Raw genomic sequence first — 19,418 nt, 5'->3', positions numbered from 1 at the left:
ACAAAACTTGACATCAGTAGCATTGTGGACAAAACAGCACCTTTATGGATCCAACAAGGTGCACCTGTGTACTTATCATGCCTTATCAACTTTGATAGACCACACCTGTCAGGTGGATGGATGATCTTGGCAAAGGAGAAATGCTCACTAACAGGGGAACACAAATGTGTTCACAAAATGAGAGGAATGTACAATTTAATGGAGTTTTTTTTATTTCAAATCATGAAACCGACACGTTACATGTTCTGTTTATTTATTTTTTTGCTAAGTGTACATGGTGCAGTCAAAAATTATGCAATACTTTAGTTCTGGGTCGACCAAAATGAACCCAGAACTATTGTAGTTAATCTTTCAAAAACATGAATACAGCTAAACCACAACATTACAAAAACACTTCAATTTGACAACACACAAGCTGTGTTCCAAGAGGAGAAAGTTGAAAAGTTCATTATGAAGAAATATACATGTTACACTCACACAAGTCGTACAATGAATCCAGTCCATGAATCCAGACCATGAATCCAGACCATGAAATTGGCCATTTTACGACTTATTAGAATTCTCCCAACAGGGTGACAAATATTTACAATTATTTACACATCCAGACTGAGATAGTGCCCCAAACAGCACCCTGTGGGCCCAGGTCCAAAATTGTGCACTACATAGGGAATAGGGTGCATTTAGAACGCATGAGTTAGTCTTCCCCCCCAGGCAACAGCAGATGGACAGACTTAGAACTGCTGCAGGATCAGCTTCTTCTTCATGTCGTGAGAGAACTTGTTGGATCGGAACGCGTCGCTGTCATAGAACGCTGACAGGTTGTGGATGCTGATCTGTCTGGCCTGGGGAAGGAGAGAACAGAACAATTCAACTATACTGAACGAAAAGAAAAATGCAACAATTTCAAAAAGATTGTTACTGAGTTATAGTTCATATGAGGAAATGAGTCAATTTAAATACATTTATTGGGCCCTAATCTGTGGATTTCACATGACTGGTAATACAGATACCACCCCCCACAAAAAAAACAGGATCTCGTCACGGTATTCCTTTGCATTCAAATTGTCATGGATAAAATGCAATTGTGTTAGTTGTCAGTAACTTATGTCTGGCAATGCCATAACCACAAAGCCAACAGGGGGCACTCATTTTACAGGAAACCGCTTGCCCACACATGTCTGTGTTGTAAGGCCAGTTGGACGTACTGCCAAACTCTAAAATGACTTGGTGGCTTATGGTATTTTTCAATGGCAACAACTCTGGTGGACATTGGTGCAGTCAACGTGCCAATTGCATTCTCCCTCAAATTGAGCGATCTGTGGCATTGTGTTGTGACAAACTTGCACGTTTTAGAGTGGCCTTTTGTCCCCAGCACAAGGTGCACCTGTGTAATGATCATGCTGTTAAAATCAGCTTCTTCATGCCACACCTGTCAGGTGGATGGATTATCTTGGCAAAAAAATGCTCACTAAGAGGGATGTCAACAAATTTGTGCACAAAATTAGAAAAATAAGCTTTTTGTGCGTACAGAACATTTCTGGGATCTTTTATTTCAGCTCATGAAACATGGGACCAACACTTTAAATGTTGTGTTTACATTTTTGATCCGTGTACAGTGCATTCGGAAAGTACTCAGACCCCTCAACTTTTTTTTACATTGTTACGTTGCAGCCTTATTAAAAAAAAAATTACACAATACCCCATAATGACAAAATGAAAAAACGGTTTAGACCTGGGGAAGTGTACCAAAAAAATGTTAGCAGCATTGAAGGTCCCCAAGAACAGAGTGGCCTCCATCATTCTTAAATGGAAGAAGTTTGGAACCACCAAGAACTCTTCCTAGAGCTGGCCGCCTGGCCAAAATTAAGCAATCGGTGTCAGAGGAAGGCCCTAAAAATTGTCAAAGACTCCAGCCACCTGAGCCATAGACTGTTCTCTCTGCTACCGCACAGCAAGCTGTAACGGAGCGACAAGACGAGGTCCAAGAGGCTTCTAAACAGCTTCCACCCCCAAGCCATAAGACTCCTGAACACCAAATGGCTACCCCCCTTTGCCTCCCCTCCCTTTTACACCGCTGCTACTCTGTTGTTATCAGGGGCGGCAGGTAGCCTAGTGGTTAAGAGTGTTGGGCCAGTAACCAAAAGGTTGCGGGATCGAATCCCAAGCTGACAAGGTAAAAAAAAAAGTTGTTCTGCCCCTGAACAAGGCAGTTAACCCACTGTTCCCCAGTAGGTTGTCATTATACATTTGTTCTTAACTGACTTGCCTAGTTAAATAAAAAGATAAAAACATGTTATCTATGCATTGTCACTTCAATAACTGTACATATTCCCTCAAACGGTATTGTTATTTTATTGCTGCACAGGTGCACCTTGTGCTGGGGACTTACTTATTTCTTATCCGTATTTTTTAATGTATTTTTTTAACCGTATTGTTGGTTTACTGTAAGGTCTGTTTATGGTAGAGTGGCCAGATGGAAGCCACTCCTCAGTAAAAGGCATGAGACAGCCCACTTGGAGTTTGCCAAAAGGCACCTAAAGGAATCTCAGCCCATGAGAAACAAAATTATCTGGTCAAGATTGAACTCTTGGGCCTGAATGCCAAGCATTACGTCTGGAGGGAACCTGGCACCATCCCTACGGTGAAGCACGGTGGTGGCAGCATCATGGTGTGGGGATGCTTTTCAACGGCAGGGACTGGGAGACTAGTCAGGATCGAGGGAAAGATAAACGGAGCAAAGTACAGAGAGATCCTTGATGAACACCTGCTACAGAGCACTCAGGACCTCAGACTGGGGCGAAGGTTCACCTTCCAACAGGACAACGACCCTAAGCACACAGCCAAGACAGCGCAGGAGTGGCTTCGAGACAAGTCTCTGAAGAATGTCCTTGAGTGGCCCAGCCAGAGCCCCGACTTGAACCCAATCGAACATCTCTGGAGAGACCTGAAAATAGCTGTGCAGCAACACTCCCTGTCCAACCTGACAGAGCTTGAGAGGATCTGCAGAGAAGAATGGGAGAAACTCCCCAAAAACAGGTGTGCCAAACTTGTTGCCTCATACCCAAGACGACTTGAGGCTGATATTGCTGCCAAAGGTGCTTCAACAAAGTACTGAGTAAAGGGTCTGAATACTTGTGAAAATGTAATATTTCAGTTTGATTTTTAATACATTTGTTAAAAAATCTAAACCCGTTTTCACTTTGTCATTATGAGGTAATGTGTGTGTGTGTGTGTAGATTAGATTAAATTGCTTGTTTCCCCTCATTTTAGAATAAGACTGCAACGTAACAAAACGTGGAAAATGTCAAGGGGTCTGAATACTTCCCGAATGCACTGTATATGGGGAAACTATTGAACTTCACAAATAGCCCCAAATGATGTTTAATCTAGTCAAGATATAGAATGTTGCATTTATATTTTTGTTCAGTTTATATCAGCATTGACAACAAATTTAAACATTTTCCCCAAGGGGAAGAACAGAAATAGAAAGCAACTTCACACTACTCTATACAACCGTTACTCCACACAGAGAAGCATACAAAGCTCACCCTACATTTGGAAATTCTGACCATAATTATATCCTCCTGATTACTGGTTACAAGCAAAAACTAAAGCAGGAAGTACCAGTGACTCGCTCAATACGGAAGTGGTCAGATGACGAGGATGCTACAGGAGTGTTCTGCTAGCACAGACTAGAATATGTTACGGGATTTATCAAATGGCATTGAGGAGTACACCACCTCCATCACCGGCTTCATCAATGACGTTGTCCCCACAGTGACTGTACGTACATATCCCAACCAGAAGCCAAGGATTACAGGCAACATCTGCACAGAGCTAAAGGGTAGAGCTGACGCTTTCAAGGAGCGGGACACTTATATGAAATCCCCTCCATGCCCTCAGACGAACCATCAAACAGGCAAAGCTTCAATGCAGGACTAAGACCGAATCCTACTACCACGGCGCTGACGCTGTTAGCATCTTGCTAGAATACAATGAGGGAGAGGAGACCGAGAGGAAACCATCTCAGATTGAGATTGCACCATGGTTAGCAGCTCGGTATAGTACATTACAGTAGAAATTAAAAGAATACATTTTACACCATTCATTAAGACACCGGCTTCATTACCTTGTCCACCAGGTCTTTCTCTGGGATCTCGATGGTGTCCTGCTGTGCTCCGTACCGGTTCCTCTGATACGTCACCTGCTCGGACACCAGCTGCTTCAGGATGAACAGCAGCAACTCATTGTTGTCTTTTCTGAACGCCAGGTAACGGGCAAACGTCTAGAGAGAGGAGGAAACAAGGGATAAGTTTAGCAGACCTGCCAACCCTGTCCAACCTTTTAGAGTGCCAGACGCGTGCGGCAAATGAGATTCAACACACGCCGAATTGAGATCCCCCCCCCCCCCCCCCCCACGCTCGTGCGCATGCTGTTTGTGAGTCTGATCGCAATTGTACTAAATCAAGTCTTGCAAAACGTTGGAATATTTTGACAGCATTCCATTTACACCTATGGTAGAAGTCAGGCTACACAAAGCTTAACTAGGCTAAGCTTGTTCAGTAGGCTACCGTAAAGAGAATCTGACCGCTGTTCAGTAGGCTACCGTAAAGAGAATCTGACCACTGTTCAGTAGACTACCGTAAAGAGAATCTGACCACTGTTCAGTAGGCTACCGTAAAGAGAATCTGACCGCTGTTCAGTAGGCTACCGTAAAGAGAATCTGACCGCTGTTCAGTAGGCTACCGTAAAGAGAATCTGACCGCTGTTCAGTAGGCTACCGTAAAGAGAATCTGACCACTGTTCATTAGGCTACCGTAAAGAGAATCTGACCACTGTTCATTAGGCTACCGTAAAGAGAATCTGACCGCTGTTCAGTAGGCTACCGTAAAGAGAATCTGACCGCTGTTCAGTAGGCTACCGTAAAGAGAATCTGACCGCTGTTCAGTAGGCTACCGCAAAGAGAATCTGACCGCTGTTCAGTAGGCTACCGTAAAGAGAATCTGACCGCTGTTCAGTAGGCTACCGTAAAGAGAATCTGACCGCTGTTCAGTAGGCTACCACAAAGAGAATCTGACCGCTGTTCAGTAGACTACCGTAAAGAGAATCTGACCACTGTTCATTAGGCTACCGTAAAGAGAATCTAACCGCTGTTCAGTAGGCTACCGTAAAGAGAATCTGACCGCTGTTCAGTAGGCTACCGTAAAGAGAATCTGACCGCTGTTCAGTAGGCTACCGTAAAGAGAATCTGACCGCTGTTCAGTAGGCTACCGTAAAGAGAATCTGACCGCTGTTCAGTAGGCTACCACAAAGAGAATCTGACCGCTGTTCAGTAGGCTACCACAAAGAGAATCTGACCACTGTTCAGTAGGCTAACACAAAGAGACTGACCGCTGTTCAGTAGGCTAACACAAAGAGACTGACCGCTGTTCAGTAGGCTAACACAAAGAGAATCTGACCGCTGTTCGCTAGAAGAGTCCGGTGTTTCAGCCCATGTAAAAGGTGCTCATTGTATTTCTTTGCAGCGCATTCATAATTTCAGATTTTTGAAATTGATACAATCTCAAATCTAGTGCCAAGGCGTTTCAGAAGCATTGCCTCTATAACGGACACTCGTTCATTCTTCATCGCACCGTCTTCTAAACTCACGACTCCATTTAATTACAAGAGGTTTATATTTACAGTGCCTTGCGAAAGTATTCGGCCCCCTTGAACTTTGCGACCTTTTGCCACATTTCAGGCTTCAAACATAAAGATATAAAACTGTATTTTTTTGTGAAGAATCAACAACAAGTGGGACACAATCATGAAGTGGAACGACATTTATTGGATATTTCAAACTTTAACAAATCAAAAACTGAAAAATTGGGCGTGCAAAATTATTCAGACCCTTTTACTTTCAGTGCAGCAAACTCTCCAGAAGTTCAGTGAGGATCTCTGAATGATCCAATGTTGACCTAAATGACTAATGATGATAAATACAATCCACCTGTGTGTAATCAAGTCTCCGTATAAATGCACCTGCACTGTGATAGTCTCGGAGGTCCGTTAAAAGCGCAGAGAGCATCATGAAGAACAAGGAACACACCAGGCAGGTCCGAGATACTGTTGTGAAGAAGTTTAAAGCCGGATTTGGATACAAAAAGACTTCCCAAGCTTTAAACATCCCAAGGAGCACTGTGCAAGCGATAATATTGAAATGGAAGGAGTATCAGACCACTGCAAATCTACCAAGACCTGGCCATCCCTCTAAACTTTCAGCTCATACAAGGAGAAGACTGATCAGAGATGCAGCCAAGAGGCCCATGATCACTCTGGATGAACTGCAGAGATCTACAGCTGAGGTGGGAGACTCTGTCCATAGGACAACAATCAGTCGTATATTGCACAAATCTGGCCTTTATGGAAGAGTGGCAAGAAGAAAGCCATTTCTTAAAGATATCCATGAAAAGTGTCGGTTAAAGTTTGCCACAAGCCACCTGGGAGACACGCCAAACATGTGGAAGAAGGTGCTCTGGTCAGATTAAACCAAAATTGAACTTTTTGGCAACAATGCAAAACGTTATGTTTGGCGTAAAAGCAACACAGCTGAACACACCATCCCCACTGTCAAACATGGTGGTGGCAGCATCATGGTTTGGGCCTGCTTTTCTTCAGCAGGAACAGTTAAAATTGATGGGAAGATGGATGGAGCCAAATACAGGACCATTCTGGAAGAAAACCTGATGGAGTCTGCAAAAGACCTGAGACTGGGACGGAGATTTGTCTTCCAACAAGACAATGATCCAAAACATAAAGCAAAATCTACAATGGAACGGTTCAAAAATAAACATATCCAGGTGTTAGAATGGCCAAGTCAAAGTCCAGACCTGAATCCAATCGAGAATCTGTGTAAAGAACTGAAAACTGCTGTTCACAAATGCTCTCCATCCAACCTCACTGAGCTCGAGCTGTTTTGCAAGGAGGAATGGGAAAAAAAATTCAGTCTCGATGTGCAAAACTGATAGAGACATACCCCAAGCGACTTACAGCTGTAATCGCAGCAAAAGGTGGCGCTACAAAGTATTAACTTAAGGGGGCTGAATAATTTTGCACACCCAATTTCAGTTTTTGATTTGTTAAAAAAAGTTTGAAATATCCAATAAATGTCGTTCCACTTCATGATTGTGTCCCACTTGTTGATTCTTCACAAAAAAATACAGTTTTATATCTTTATGTTTGAAGCCTGAAATGTGGCAAAAGGTCGCAAAGTTCAAGGGGGCCGAATACTTTCGCAAGGCACTGTATTTTTGATTATACTTTTTGTGACGTGGATCAAAATTAGTTACCGTCTATCAGATCCTCGTCATGTTAAATGGAAAATACAACTAATGGGATGCAGAATTAAAATGTGTATCCAACTCCCACAAACGCTACCAGTTATTTTTCGTATTTCCATTTTATTTCATTTCAATAGCAAAATGTGAGTGAACTGCTGGCCCTTCAGAGCCCACTGAATGTCCATCTTATGTTCACTGACTTTAGCTTGAAACAATTAGTGTTCACCTTTCCACAACACACGGGGTCGAAAAGGGATTTGTCCATGTGTTTACATACAGCTGACAGTCTGCAAACTCAGCTTCACAACAAACAGGAGGGGGGACAGACAGGGGGCAGCTACGTTCAATAATGATGTATTCATCTCCATGTCCGTTGACACAAACTCCGTACATGTCTGTGTGTTGCAGTTCGAGAATCGGGATGTGAGATTTACTCAGTTTTTTTTTTCTGTAAAAAAATACCAAATCAGGCCCTATTCATTTCTGCATACTTTTAACTCGGATCTCGTACCTGGACAGAGAATTGCATAGTTGGTACGCAAAATGCGTACATGTTGGCAGGTCCGAATTAGTTTCAGAATTAAAAGCAGCAGTTTGTCATCTCGTCTGAGTGCCAGGTAACGTCAAGAGGACCAGGAACCAGTGTTAGACATACTGTATTCACCTTATTATTGTGACAGACAGTCCAACCCTTCTATATTAATAGTGTATGACCACTTAAGTGGAGACAAATCTATTTTGGGCTTTTCCCCCCCTTCTGCACCATCTTACCCTTCACAGAACTAGAAGAACACATACGACCACTTTTCGCTGCAAAACGGTTTGCTACAATGTTCTCTAGTGAACGCGAACCACGAATAGTCTAGCACATTCCCAGGGGCTTACCTTCCTCATGCTCTTCATGACGCTGAACTTCTGAGTGTCGATGAAGCTCTCCAGCATGACTCTGATGGCCATGTTGACGTCGTCCTCCACTACGTAGTCTCGGAGGTGCATCCTGGCGTGGGCCTCCGCCATACGGATCATGGACTCGATGTGGCGCACCGTGATGGGGATGCTGCCTGTCGCCTACACAGACACATTAAGTTATTCAATTATTATTGACAGTAGACAGTTTGGACAGATGAAGGTCACGAACCCCTCAAGGATAAAATACAACTAACTACATGTTAAAGTATCCGTTTCAGGTTCGGCATCAACTCAGAAAGTGAATTGAAGCATGAAATCGACCCATGCCAGCTAAGGGCCTTGCATCATCTCCCCAGGCTTTAGCTCAGCTAGCTAGCTTACGGTCTTACCGGCTGAGGGCTCGAACCACCGGTTGTGACACACTCACCATGGACTCTTTGCGCAGGTCGCTGTAGATGCGAGCCACTTTATCCTGGTCCATCTGGTTGAGTTTGGGCCGCACTCTTTCCTTAGAGTACATGATGTATTTCCTCAGCAGCTCCTGGGGGATAGGAGGCACGTCTGTGGTGTTGGGCAGAACCACCTCCTCCAAACCAGCCATGCCACCCTCCTTGTTGCTGGGGTGATGCTTGATGTGGCTTCCCACCACGAAACGAGCCAGCATCTCATCCTGTAAATGACAAGTTAGAAGGTTGCAATATTGCAAAGAACAAGTGTCAATTCAATCAGCTAACTAACAAAACATCCGGTCATATCATTACAGGGATGATGAGAGAACAACAGAAAGCTGAGAAGTTGGCCAATAGTCTTTACCTGCACTGGGTCCACAGTATCTCTGACCACACACAGGATGTCAAAACGAGACACGATGGGCTCGGTCAGATCCACGTTCTCAGAGAAGGTCAGAGACGGGTCGTAGCGACCACCGATAGGGTTGGCAGCAGCGATGATAGTACAGCGTGCCTGGAGCGAGGTGACGATGCCAGCCTTGGAGATGGAGATGCTCTGTTGTTCCATGGCCTCATGGATACTGGTCCTGTCTGCATCGTTCATCTGGAGAGGAGAGACATGTTGAGCACTGCAGTCTACAGAAGGGGGACAGGAGTGTCACAGACAGGAAAACCTACACTTCCATGTTATTGTTAGGAGATCTTCCTGACCTGAAAATACTCATGGCCCTGCACAAGGCACTGAACAGCTTTAAATAAATAAAATCATTTACTTTGAATGTGGCTGGAAATATACTATACTTGGTCTCTCAAGTCTAACCCCCCCCTCCTTCCCCCCCACACCTTAACAACCCCCTTTCCTCCCCCCACACCTTAACTCCGTTCCCCCCTAACCACCCCCTTACAACCCCCAACAACCCCCTTCCCCCCTTACAACCCCCACACCTTAAAGTCGATGAGACAGACCCCTCTGTCCATTAACACCAGGGTCCTAGCCTCTAGAGTCTTAGTCTAACCCAAATCCCTTTCTCCCTCTCACCTTGTCAAACTCGTCAATGAGACAGACCCCTCTGTCTGCTAACACCAGGGCTCCAGCCTCCAGGGTCCACTCCCTGGTGACCGGGTGTCTCTGTACGTAGGCGGTCAGGCCCACAGCGGAGGCTCCCTGGCCTGTGGTGAACACCGCTCTGCTGGCCACCTTCTCAACGTACTTCAAGAACTGGGACTTGGCCGTACCGGGGTCACCGCACAGGAGCACGTTGAGGTCACCACGCACCTTGTGCTTCCCACCTGGAGAAAAGAGGGAAAGGTAAGAGCCCAGAACTGAGGAAGGATAAATGATTGATGATAGAAGCATCATAGCAGAGGGTTGAGCAGCCAATCAGGGTGGCCCTCATTCAAAAAAACTACTGAAAATGCTTCTTTATTTTATCCAACAGCCAACTCAGTTTGAAGGTTGTTCTCCAGAAGGAGCGTTGGCTACCGCTGATGTTGAATGGTTCACCAACCTGGGTTCTTGGGCTCTCCGCCAAACAGAGCCAGAGCCAAGCCTCTCTTGATGTCTTCATGGCCGTAGATGGAGGGGCCGACACTGGCAAAGACCTGCAGAGAGACAGGAGACAGCCCAGGGGATGAACAGGGTGGATGAACAGGGTGGGCACGGTGGGGGGGTGAACAGGGTGGACGAACAGGGTGGACACGGTGGGGTGGGGGGGGGGGGGGGGGGGGTGAACAGGGTGGACACGGTGGGGGGGGTGAATGAACAGGGTGGGCACGGTGGGGGGGTGAACAGGGTGGATGAACAGGGTGGACACGGTGGGGGGGGGGTGGTGAACAGGGTGGACACGGTGGGGGGGGTGAACAGGGTGGACACGGTGGGGGGGGGGGTGAACAGAGTGGACGAACAGGGTGGACACGGGGGGAGGATGAACAGGGTGGATGAACAGGGTGGACACGGGGGGAGGATGAACAGGGTGGACACGTGGGGGGGTGAACAGGGTGGACACGGTGGGGGGGTGAACAGGGTGGACACGGTGGGGGGGTGAACAGGGTGGACACGGTGGGGGGGTGAACAGGGTGGACACGGTGGGGGGGTGAACAGGGTGGGTGAACAGGGGGGATGAACAGGGTGGATGAACAGGGTGGACACGGTGGGGGGTGAACAGGGTGGGGGATGAACAGGGTGGACACGGTGGGGGGGGTGAACAGGGTGGACACGGTGGGGGGGGGTGAACAGGGTGGACACGGTGGGGGGGGTGAACAGGGTGGACACGGTGGGCACGGTGGGGGGGTGAACAGGGTGGGCACGGTGGGGGGGGTGAACAGGGTGGACACGGTGGGCACGGTGGGGGGGTGAACAGGGTGGGCACGGTGGGGGGTGAACAGGGTGGGCACGGTGGGGGGGTGAACAGGGTGGGGGATGAACAGGGTGGACACGGTGGGGGGGGATGAGACAAAAGAGAATATGACTAAAAGCCAATCTACAGATATTGACAATTAACATTTGCTATAGACACTGACCAGGTGAAAGCTATGATCCCTTATTGATGTCACCTATCAGTGTAGATGAAGGGGAGGAGACAGGTTAAAGAAGAATTTTTAAGTCTTGGATGGATTGTGTATGTGGCCATTCAGAGGGTGAATGGACAAGACTAAATATTTAGGTGCATTTGAACAGGGCATGGTAGTAGGGACAACGGTTTGTGACAAGAACTGCAACGTTATTGGGTTTGTCACACTCAACAGTTTCCCGTGTGTATCAAGAATGGTCCACCACCCAAAGGTCATTCAGCCAACTTGACAACTGTGGGAAGCATCGGAGTCAACATGGGCCAGCATCCCTGTGGAACGCTTTAAATACAATGCCCTGATGAATTGAGGCTGTTCTGAGGGCAAAACAGAATGGGGTGCAAATTAATATTAGGAAGGTGTTCCTAATGTTTTGTACATTCAGTGTATATTGTGCCACAAGCCATTAATAATTGTTTCCACAGTATGTCAATGGGCTTGTATCTGTTATTAATAACCTGTTGGATCTCTAGGGGCGCTATTTCATTTTTGGATTAAAAAACGTTCCCGTTTTAAGCGCAATATTTTGTCACGAAAAGATGCTCGACTATGCATAGTTTTGGAAAGAAAACTCTGAAGTTTCAGAATCTGCAAAGATATTGTCTGTAAGTGCCCCAGAACTCATTCTACAGGCGAAACCAAGATGAAACATCAAACAGGAAATTAGCAGAATTTCTGAAGCTCTGTTTTCTAATGTCTCCTTATATGGCTGTGAATGCGACAGGAATAAGCTTAGACCTTCTGCCGTTTCCCCAAGATGTCGGCAGCATTGTGACGTATTTGTAGGCATATCATTGGAAGATTGACCATAAGAGACTACATTTTCCAAGTGTCTGCCTGGTGTCCTGCGTCGAAATCGGTGCGCAAAGCCAGGTGCAAGTATTTTTCCATTTGATTGAGAGGAGAAACCATGCTTCCACGAACGCTATATCATCGAAGAGATATGTGAAAAACACCTTGAGGATTGATTCTAAACAACGTTTGCCATGTTTTCAGTCGATATTATGGAGTTAATTTGGAAAAAAGTTCACGTTTTGAGGACTGAATTTTCGGGTTTTTTTGGTAGCCAAATGTGATGTACAAAACGGAGCTATTTCTAATACACAAAGAATCTTTTTGGAAAAACTGAGCATTTGCTATCTAACTGAGAGTCTCCTCATTGAAAACATCCGAAGTTCTTCAAAGGTAAATGATTTTATTTGAAGGCTTTTATGTTTTTGTTGAAATGTTGCGTGCTGGATGCTAACGCTAATGCTAACGCTAAATGCTACACTAGCTAGCTACTTTTACACAAATTATTGTTTTCCTATGGTTGAGAAGCATAATTTGAAAATCTGAGATGACAGTGTTGTTTACAAAATGCTAAGCTTGAGAGATGGCATATTTATTTCATTTCATTTGCGATTTTCATGAATAGTTAATGTTGCGTTATGGTAATGAGCTTGAGTCTGTATTCACGATACCGGATCCGGGATGGGGGGATCAGAGGTTTTAAATAAACCATACATCAAAAAAAAAGAAAAAGACTGAAGGACTTGTGACCACAGGGTCCCCCGCCCCCCTACCGTACCACCAGGGTCCCCCGCCCCCCTACCGTACCACCAGGGTCCCCCGCCCCCCTACCGTACCACCAGGGTCCCCCGCCCCTACCGTACCAGCAGGGTCCCACCCTACCAGCAGGGTCCCACCTAACCCACCTAACTCTGATGTGCTCGTGGTCTGACAGTTTACCAGTAGGTGTTACTAACTTACCCTCTCGCCGATGCGCTCGTCCTTGGACAGCGCCACGATGGCCTTGATGTCCTCGTCAGTGAGCTCAGCCACGGCCACTTTGTTGTCTCTACGAGCGATATGATTGGCCATGATGACCGTAGCGAACACTGGGAAGCCGTTGGCCATGTTCAGAGAGCCGTCATAGTTGTTGTTGTAGATCCCTGTCAGTTCCTGGAGGAAAAGAGCAGTTATTATTACGACCAGCTAGCTAGGTTAAGTCAACATTCTCTTTGACAAGAAGGATCTAGAATGTTAACTCCAGACATGTTGCTGGGATGAGAAAATAAACATGGCTGTTCAGAATGGCCTCGCATTCATCAAGTACCTACTAAAATAATAGTTGATGCAATGACATGAGTCTTTCGTCTCACAGCCCCGTACATCCCACAAGCAGACAATGTTACAGCGCCCTACAGTGTTGAGAATGAGAGAGATTAGTTCTGTTAGGAGTCAAACTCACTATTTCGTCTCCAGGTTTGCATTGGTCCACCAGGTCAGCCAACAGGATGGCATCTTTGGAGCGTGGGAGGCGGCCAGCGGCGATCTTCCCGGGGCTCTCCTGGATGGTGATTCGCTGGTAGTTCTGGTACACAGTCTGATAAAAAGAAACAATAAAAACATCTTACTTCTTGCCTAGTCTATCTATTAGTCAGCCCCTCAGCCTTCACACTCTGGTGAAGAATCCGCTGTGGCGCTGAGGGCAGAAGCCTGGCTTCCCTTCCTGGTTCAACCTCATTAGATACTATTTTTAATTGGTCCACTCATGTTTCTAACCTTTTTAAGAGTATTTCTACTGGTCGACTGACTCACCAACTCCATATTAATGTCGAAGGGGCCGAAAGACTGGCACTCAGGGCAGGAACCTGGCTTCACTTCCTGGTTCTGGGACTGGAAGAATGGCCCCAGGATGAAGTTACACTTGTTACAGTTGTACTTGACCATTCCCAGCTGCGGTAGAACACCTGTACAGCAGGTCACCACTCCACTGGTACGGATCAACTGGTTCAGGTGGAGTTGTCTGGAGAGGAGAAAAAGCATTCATATTAATCCTATAGAGAGGAAGTGATGCAAGAGGCTCAGTATCAGCCTGTGTGCATGCGAGTTCCCTCAACTCTACTGCAACGTTGTAGCTCTGTGACAACTGTAGAGGAGACGAGCCTCTCGCTCTGTTGTTATTGCAAAAGTCAGCCTGATCTACTAATTTGTAATCGCGGAGTCTACTTTTTTTTTTAAATCATGGAAGACATGTGATCAGTATTAATAACCTGAGGGATCTCAGCTCCTCGACGAGGGGCAGGTTGCAGATCCTGACGTGGATCTCCTGAGCGATGCGGTCGTATTTGGGGTACATGGCCAGGACTACCTCCTTGGCTGCCTCGTCAAATATCTTCAGCATCTCAGTAGGCGCCTCGGGCAGGAAGTAGGCCAGGACGTGCTCCCTGGCCGCTAGGTCCTCGTAGTTCACCACCAGACTCTCCTTGTTCTCTGGATGGGGTTGGATTAAATACATCAGTAATGTAGTCTATCGTCAAGACCGTGAACCTTTAGGACACAGTAGAGTACAGCCAGGTGCAGAATCCCTAATGTTGTAGTTCATATAGTTTGTTCTCTATCCTCTTCTAAAGAAAAATAGTGAGTCAACATGGTTTTCAGCACTTCCCCCTGACTGATCAAAACTAGTTCATGGCTCTCGTCTCTGCAGCAGAGGTATAGGCGAGCAATGTTAGGAACATCAAATCGCAATACATATAGAATCGTGAGAATAGCAATACATATTGGATCGGCACCTACGTATTATGACATCGTGAGGTCCCTGGCAATTCCCAGCCCTACTATAGATACTGAAAATTACAAGTCACCTTGCGACTCTGCAGTCCGACTTCAGAACAGACCTAACAAAGCTCCTGATACAAATACACTACATGACCAAAAGTATGTGGACACCTGCTCGGCAAACATCTCATTCTGAAATATTCAGCATTAATATGGAGTTGGTCCCTCCTTTGCTGCTATACCAGCCTCCACTCTTCTGGGAAGGCTTTCCACTAGATGTTGGAACATTGCTGCTATAACAGCCTCCACTCTTCTGGGAAGGCTTTCCACTAGATGTTGGAACATTGCTGCTATAACAGCCTCCACTCTTCTGGGAAGGCTTTCCACTAGATGTTGGAACATTGCTGCTATAACAGCCTCCACTCTTCTGGGAAGGCTTTCCACTAGATGTTGGAACATTGCTGCTATAACAGCCTTCACTCTCCTGGAAAGGCTTTCCACTAGATGATGGAACATTGCCGCGGGGACTTGCTTCCATTCAGCCACAAGAGCATTATAGTGAGGTTGGGCACTGATGTTAGGCGATTATGTCTGGCTCACAGTCAGCGTTCAATTCATCCCAAAGGTGTTTAATGGAGTTGAGGTCAGTGCTCTGTGCAGGCTAATCAAGTTCTTTCACACTGATCCGAGAAACCATTTTTGTATGGACCTCACCTTGTGCACGGGGCATTATTATGCTGAAACAGGAAAGGGCCTTCCTCAAACTGTTGCCACGAAGTTGGAAGCACAGAATCGTCTAGAATGCCATTGTGTTTCCCTTCACTGGAACTAAGGGGCCCAGCCCAAAACATAAAAGAAATAAATAAATACGACAAAGACCATTATTCCTCCTCCATTAAAATGTACAGTTGGCACTAGGCATTCGGGCAGGTGGCATTCTCCTGGCATCCACCAAACCCAGATTCGTCCATCAGACTGCCAAATGGTGAAGTGTGATTCATCACTCCAGAGAACGCGTTTCCTCTGCTCCAGAGTCCAATGGTGGTGAGATTTACACCACTCCAGTCGACGCTTGGCATTGTGCATGGTGATCTTAGGCTTGTGTGCGGCTGCTCGGCCATGGAAACCCATTTCATGACGCTCCCGACAAACCTCTCGTGCTGACGTTGTTTCCAGAGGCAGTTTGGAACTCAGGTGTGAGTGTTGCAACCGAGGACATTTTACACACTCCAGCACTCCCGTTCTGTGAGCTTGTGTGGCCTACCACTTAGCGGCTGAGCCATTGTTGCTCCTAGACATTTCCACTTCACAATAATAAACACTTACAGTTGTCTGGTGCAGCTCTAGCAGGGAAGATATTTGAAAACTGACTTGTTGGAAAGGTGGCATCCTACGACGGTGCCACGTTGAAGAAAGTCACTGAGCTCTTCAGTACTGGGCCATTCTACTGCCAGTGTTTGTCTATGGAGATTGCATGGCTGTATGCTCGATTTTATACACCTGTCGGCAACGGGTGTGGCTGAAAAAGCCGAATCAACTCATTTGAAGGTGTGTCCATATATTTTTGTTTGTTTGTTTGTTTGTTTGTTTGTTTGTTTGTTTGTTTGTTTGTTTGTTTGTTTGAGTACCTTTGCACATGTCGCTGATCTTCTCCTTGAACACATTGTGCCCGTTCTCATCTACGTGGGTGCGCAGGAAGTTCTTAAAGCGGTGGTAGATCTCCAGACGTGGCGCTGCCATGACCACCCACTCCCTGACAGAGTGGCCCTGCAAGCAATCCATCCATCAATACATCCACCAACCAATTAATCCATCCATCCACCACTCAAAATGAATCCATCAATAAATCCACCACCCAATTAATCCATCACCCAATTAATCCATCCATCCATCAATAAATCCACCATCCAATTAATCCATCCATCCATCAATACATCCACCACCCAATTAATCCATCCATCCATCAATACATCCACCACCCAATTAATCCAGCCATCCACCAATACATCCACCACCCAATTAATCCAGCCATCCACCAATACATCCACCACCCAATTAATCCAGCCATCAATACATCCACCACCCAATTAATCCATCCATCAATACATCCACCACCCAATTAATCCATCCATCAATACATCCACCACCCAATTAATCCAGCCATCCACCAATACATCCACCACCCAATTAATCCAGCCATCCACCAATACATCCACCACCCAATTAATCCAGCCATCCACCAATACATCCACCAACCAATTAATCCATCCATCCACCACTCAAAATGAATCCATCAATAAATCCACCACCCAATTAATCCATCCATCCATCAATACATCCACCACCCAATTAATCCATCCATCAATACATCCACCAACCAATTCATCCATCAACCATTTGTATAGCACGTGTTGTGTTGTACAATGTAAGGTATGTAAAAATACAGTGGACTTCACAGAAAAATAAATCAATAATATGAATGAATATAATAAATATTTTATTACCTTCATGTCCTCTAGGTTCTCGATGCTCTCGATCATTTCCTCATCGTCCACCCCTGTGCCCTCTGCAGCCCGCTCCGCCAGGCGACGCCTCCGGGCCGGGCGCTCTTCATCCTCATCCTCACTGTCTGTTAGAAGGAAGAGGAAGGTGATGAGGAGGTGGAGAGTTGAACGGTGATGAGGAGTTTCTTAAAAACTGACCATTGTGTGTCGTTTCAATCCCACTATCTAAGAGTAGAACAACTAATCTTATGGTCAGAAAATATAACAGACTATGAAAAAGAGAACTTCTCACCATACAGCAGTCCTCTCCTCAGCCTGCCTCCCTGCTCCCGGTCTCTCCTCCTCATAGCGTCCTCAGCAGCAGCCCTGGCTCCAGGAGACAGCTCCGACAGCTCCTCATCAAGATCCAGACCCTCCACCTCATACCTGTCCAGCTCAGGAATGGCTCGGTAGTCTCTGCATGGGGAGGGATGGGAAGAAGGTATAAGCAAATCATATTGTATTATAAACCTATATAATTCCTGGTGTAAGTGCTTAGTAAGCATGCGATAACATAGCTATAACCTGAAAACACTGCATGTAAAGCACTACAGTACAAGACTACAGGGTCTGAACACCTCTCTCTCCCCTCCCTTGCTCACCTCTCCATTGCATCTCCAATCAGTTCCTCCCCGTCTCCCTCATCCTCCTCCCCAGGCAGAGTTCCTTCACCCAGGAGCCCCTCAGACTCATCCTCAAAGGGGGGCAAGTCTCTCCCGGGGCTGGAGGTCAGTTCCCCCCGCCTGGAGAATCTGCTGGGGCTGGTTGCCATGTGATATGACTCAGATGAATCCTGACAACGGGAAAAAGACAAGCAGTCAAGTCAGATGTATTTTTGCATTGTTACATTTGCTACAGACGTTGCATTTCATATATTACAGAGTCCAGCTATTGTCTCAACACACAGTTCAGTGCTAGATAGCTTGCTAGCTAAGATTAATATACATATTCCTTAAAAATGGTGAACAAAGGCTCAAACTATGGAAAGCAGTTTACTAGCCAGCTAGCTAACGTTAACAGTAATTTATTGCTGCATTTAAAATTAGTCATTTAGCAGACGTTCTTATCCAGGGCGATTTGCAGGAGCAATTAGGGTTAAGTGCCTTACTCAAGGGCACATGACAGATGTTTCACTTGATCGGCTTCGGGATTCGAACCAGCGACCTTTCTGGCCCAACGCTCTTAGCAGCTAACTTTCATAGTGACAATGTGCCGCCTAGCTATGATGGCTGACAAAATGGCACACTTTAGCTACCTGGCTAACAATAGAAGCCATGCAGATCACATTTTTTTGTGTAATTTAGTTACCGTTACATGGCAATGAACACTGAACTTACCTATATAATATAAACGATTAACTACAGATTTTAGATCAGTTTGATGTCTGACTAGCTAGCGAACTAATGAAGATTAATACAATCATGGATACAACGTTAGCCAGCACATGAGTTGTCTGTCCCAGACACCGTGAGTCGATTCCTGACACTCAACTTTGACTGGCGAGCAAAAGACATCACGAACGAACAGAAATCCTCAGATAATTTATCAAGGAACATAAACAACTTTCAATGCAATGGGCTTCATTGGCATGGGAAACATGTTTACAATTGCCAGAGCAAGTGGAATAGATAAACGTGAAATAAACAATCAACTATCTGTCAAATAGGAAATATGCTGAAACGTATAAGGTGAATATATTGCCGATTTTGCTAATAATCACTCACCGCCATTATTTCGTGCTTGCTTGTCTCTACTGCTGCCACGAAAAAGTTTTTTTTTTTTTTTTTTACCACTTACTTTTCCCGCGAAATCATCACGTGATATACAAAACGCGCTAAATATCATGAATATGTAATAATGGTACCAAAGAGCAGCATTATGATTGGTCGGAGCAAAAAGAGTACTCTGTGATAGGTCAACATAATGTAAAGCAGGATACTTAGGATGCGCTCGATTTGTTTCACTCAGAAAGCCGGGTGGCTGATTATCAGTTGTTTTACTGAAGACGTGAGAAACAGAATTGTGCCGTGTTCTCACATATTGGCCATATTTTCTTTGTGAAATACACATGACAAATTACGCTC

At 45.7% G+C, this 19,418-nt stretch overlaps 1 protein-coding gene across 1 annotated transcript; it reads right to left on the bottom strand.

The window, feature by feature from the left end:
- Positions 1–239: 239 nt before the first annotated feature.
- On the bottom strand, positions 240–19,167 carry LOC110528595 (DNA replication licensing factor mcm2). The gene is made up of 16 exons (XM_036984205.2): positions 19,059–19,167; positions 17,937–18,127; positions 17,588–17,751; positions 17,296–17,420; positions 16,420–16,558; positions 14,284–14,503; positions 13,829–14,036; positions 13,479–13,613; positions 12,998–13,189; positions 10,186–10,279; positions 9,717–9,967; positions 9,042–9,281; positions 8,656–8,898; positions 8,205–8,387; positions 4,130–4,285; positions 240–842 (listed from the first exon to the last, which is right to left on the bottom strand). The coding sequence occupies exons 1-16, from the start codon at positions 19,062–19,064 to the stop codon at positions 732–734; spliced, it is 2,658 nt and encodes an 885-aa protein (XP_036840100.2). The 5' UTR covers positions 19,065–19,167; the 3' UTR covers positions 240–731.
- Between the last annotated feature and the right edge of the window lie 251 nt (positions 19,168–19,418).

This window comes from Oncorhynchus mykiss, chromosome 7 (assembly GCF_057628025.1).
Source record: "Oncorhynchus mykiss isolate SJ-2025 chromosome 7, ASM5762802v1, whole genome shotgun sequence".
NCBI classification, from domain to species: domain Eukaryota; kingdom Metazoa; phylum Chordata; class Actinopteri; order Salmoniformes; family Salmonidae; genus Oncorhynchus; species Oncorhynchus mykiss.
Note: the sequence above shows the minus strand (reverse complement) of the source record. Positions and strands in the feature narration are given on the sequence as shown.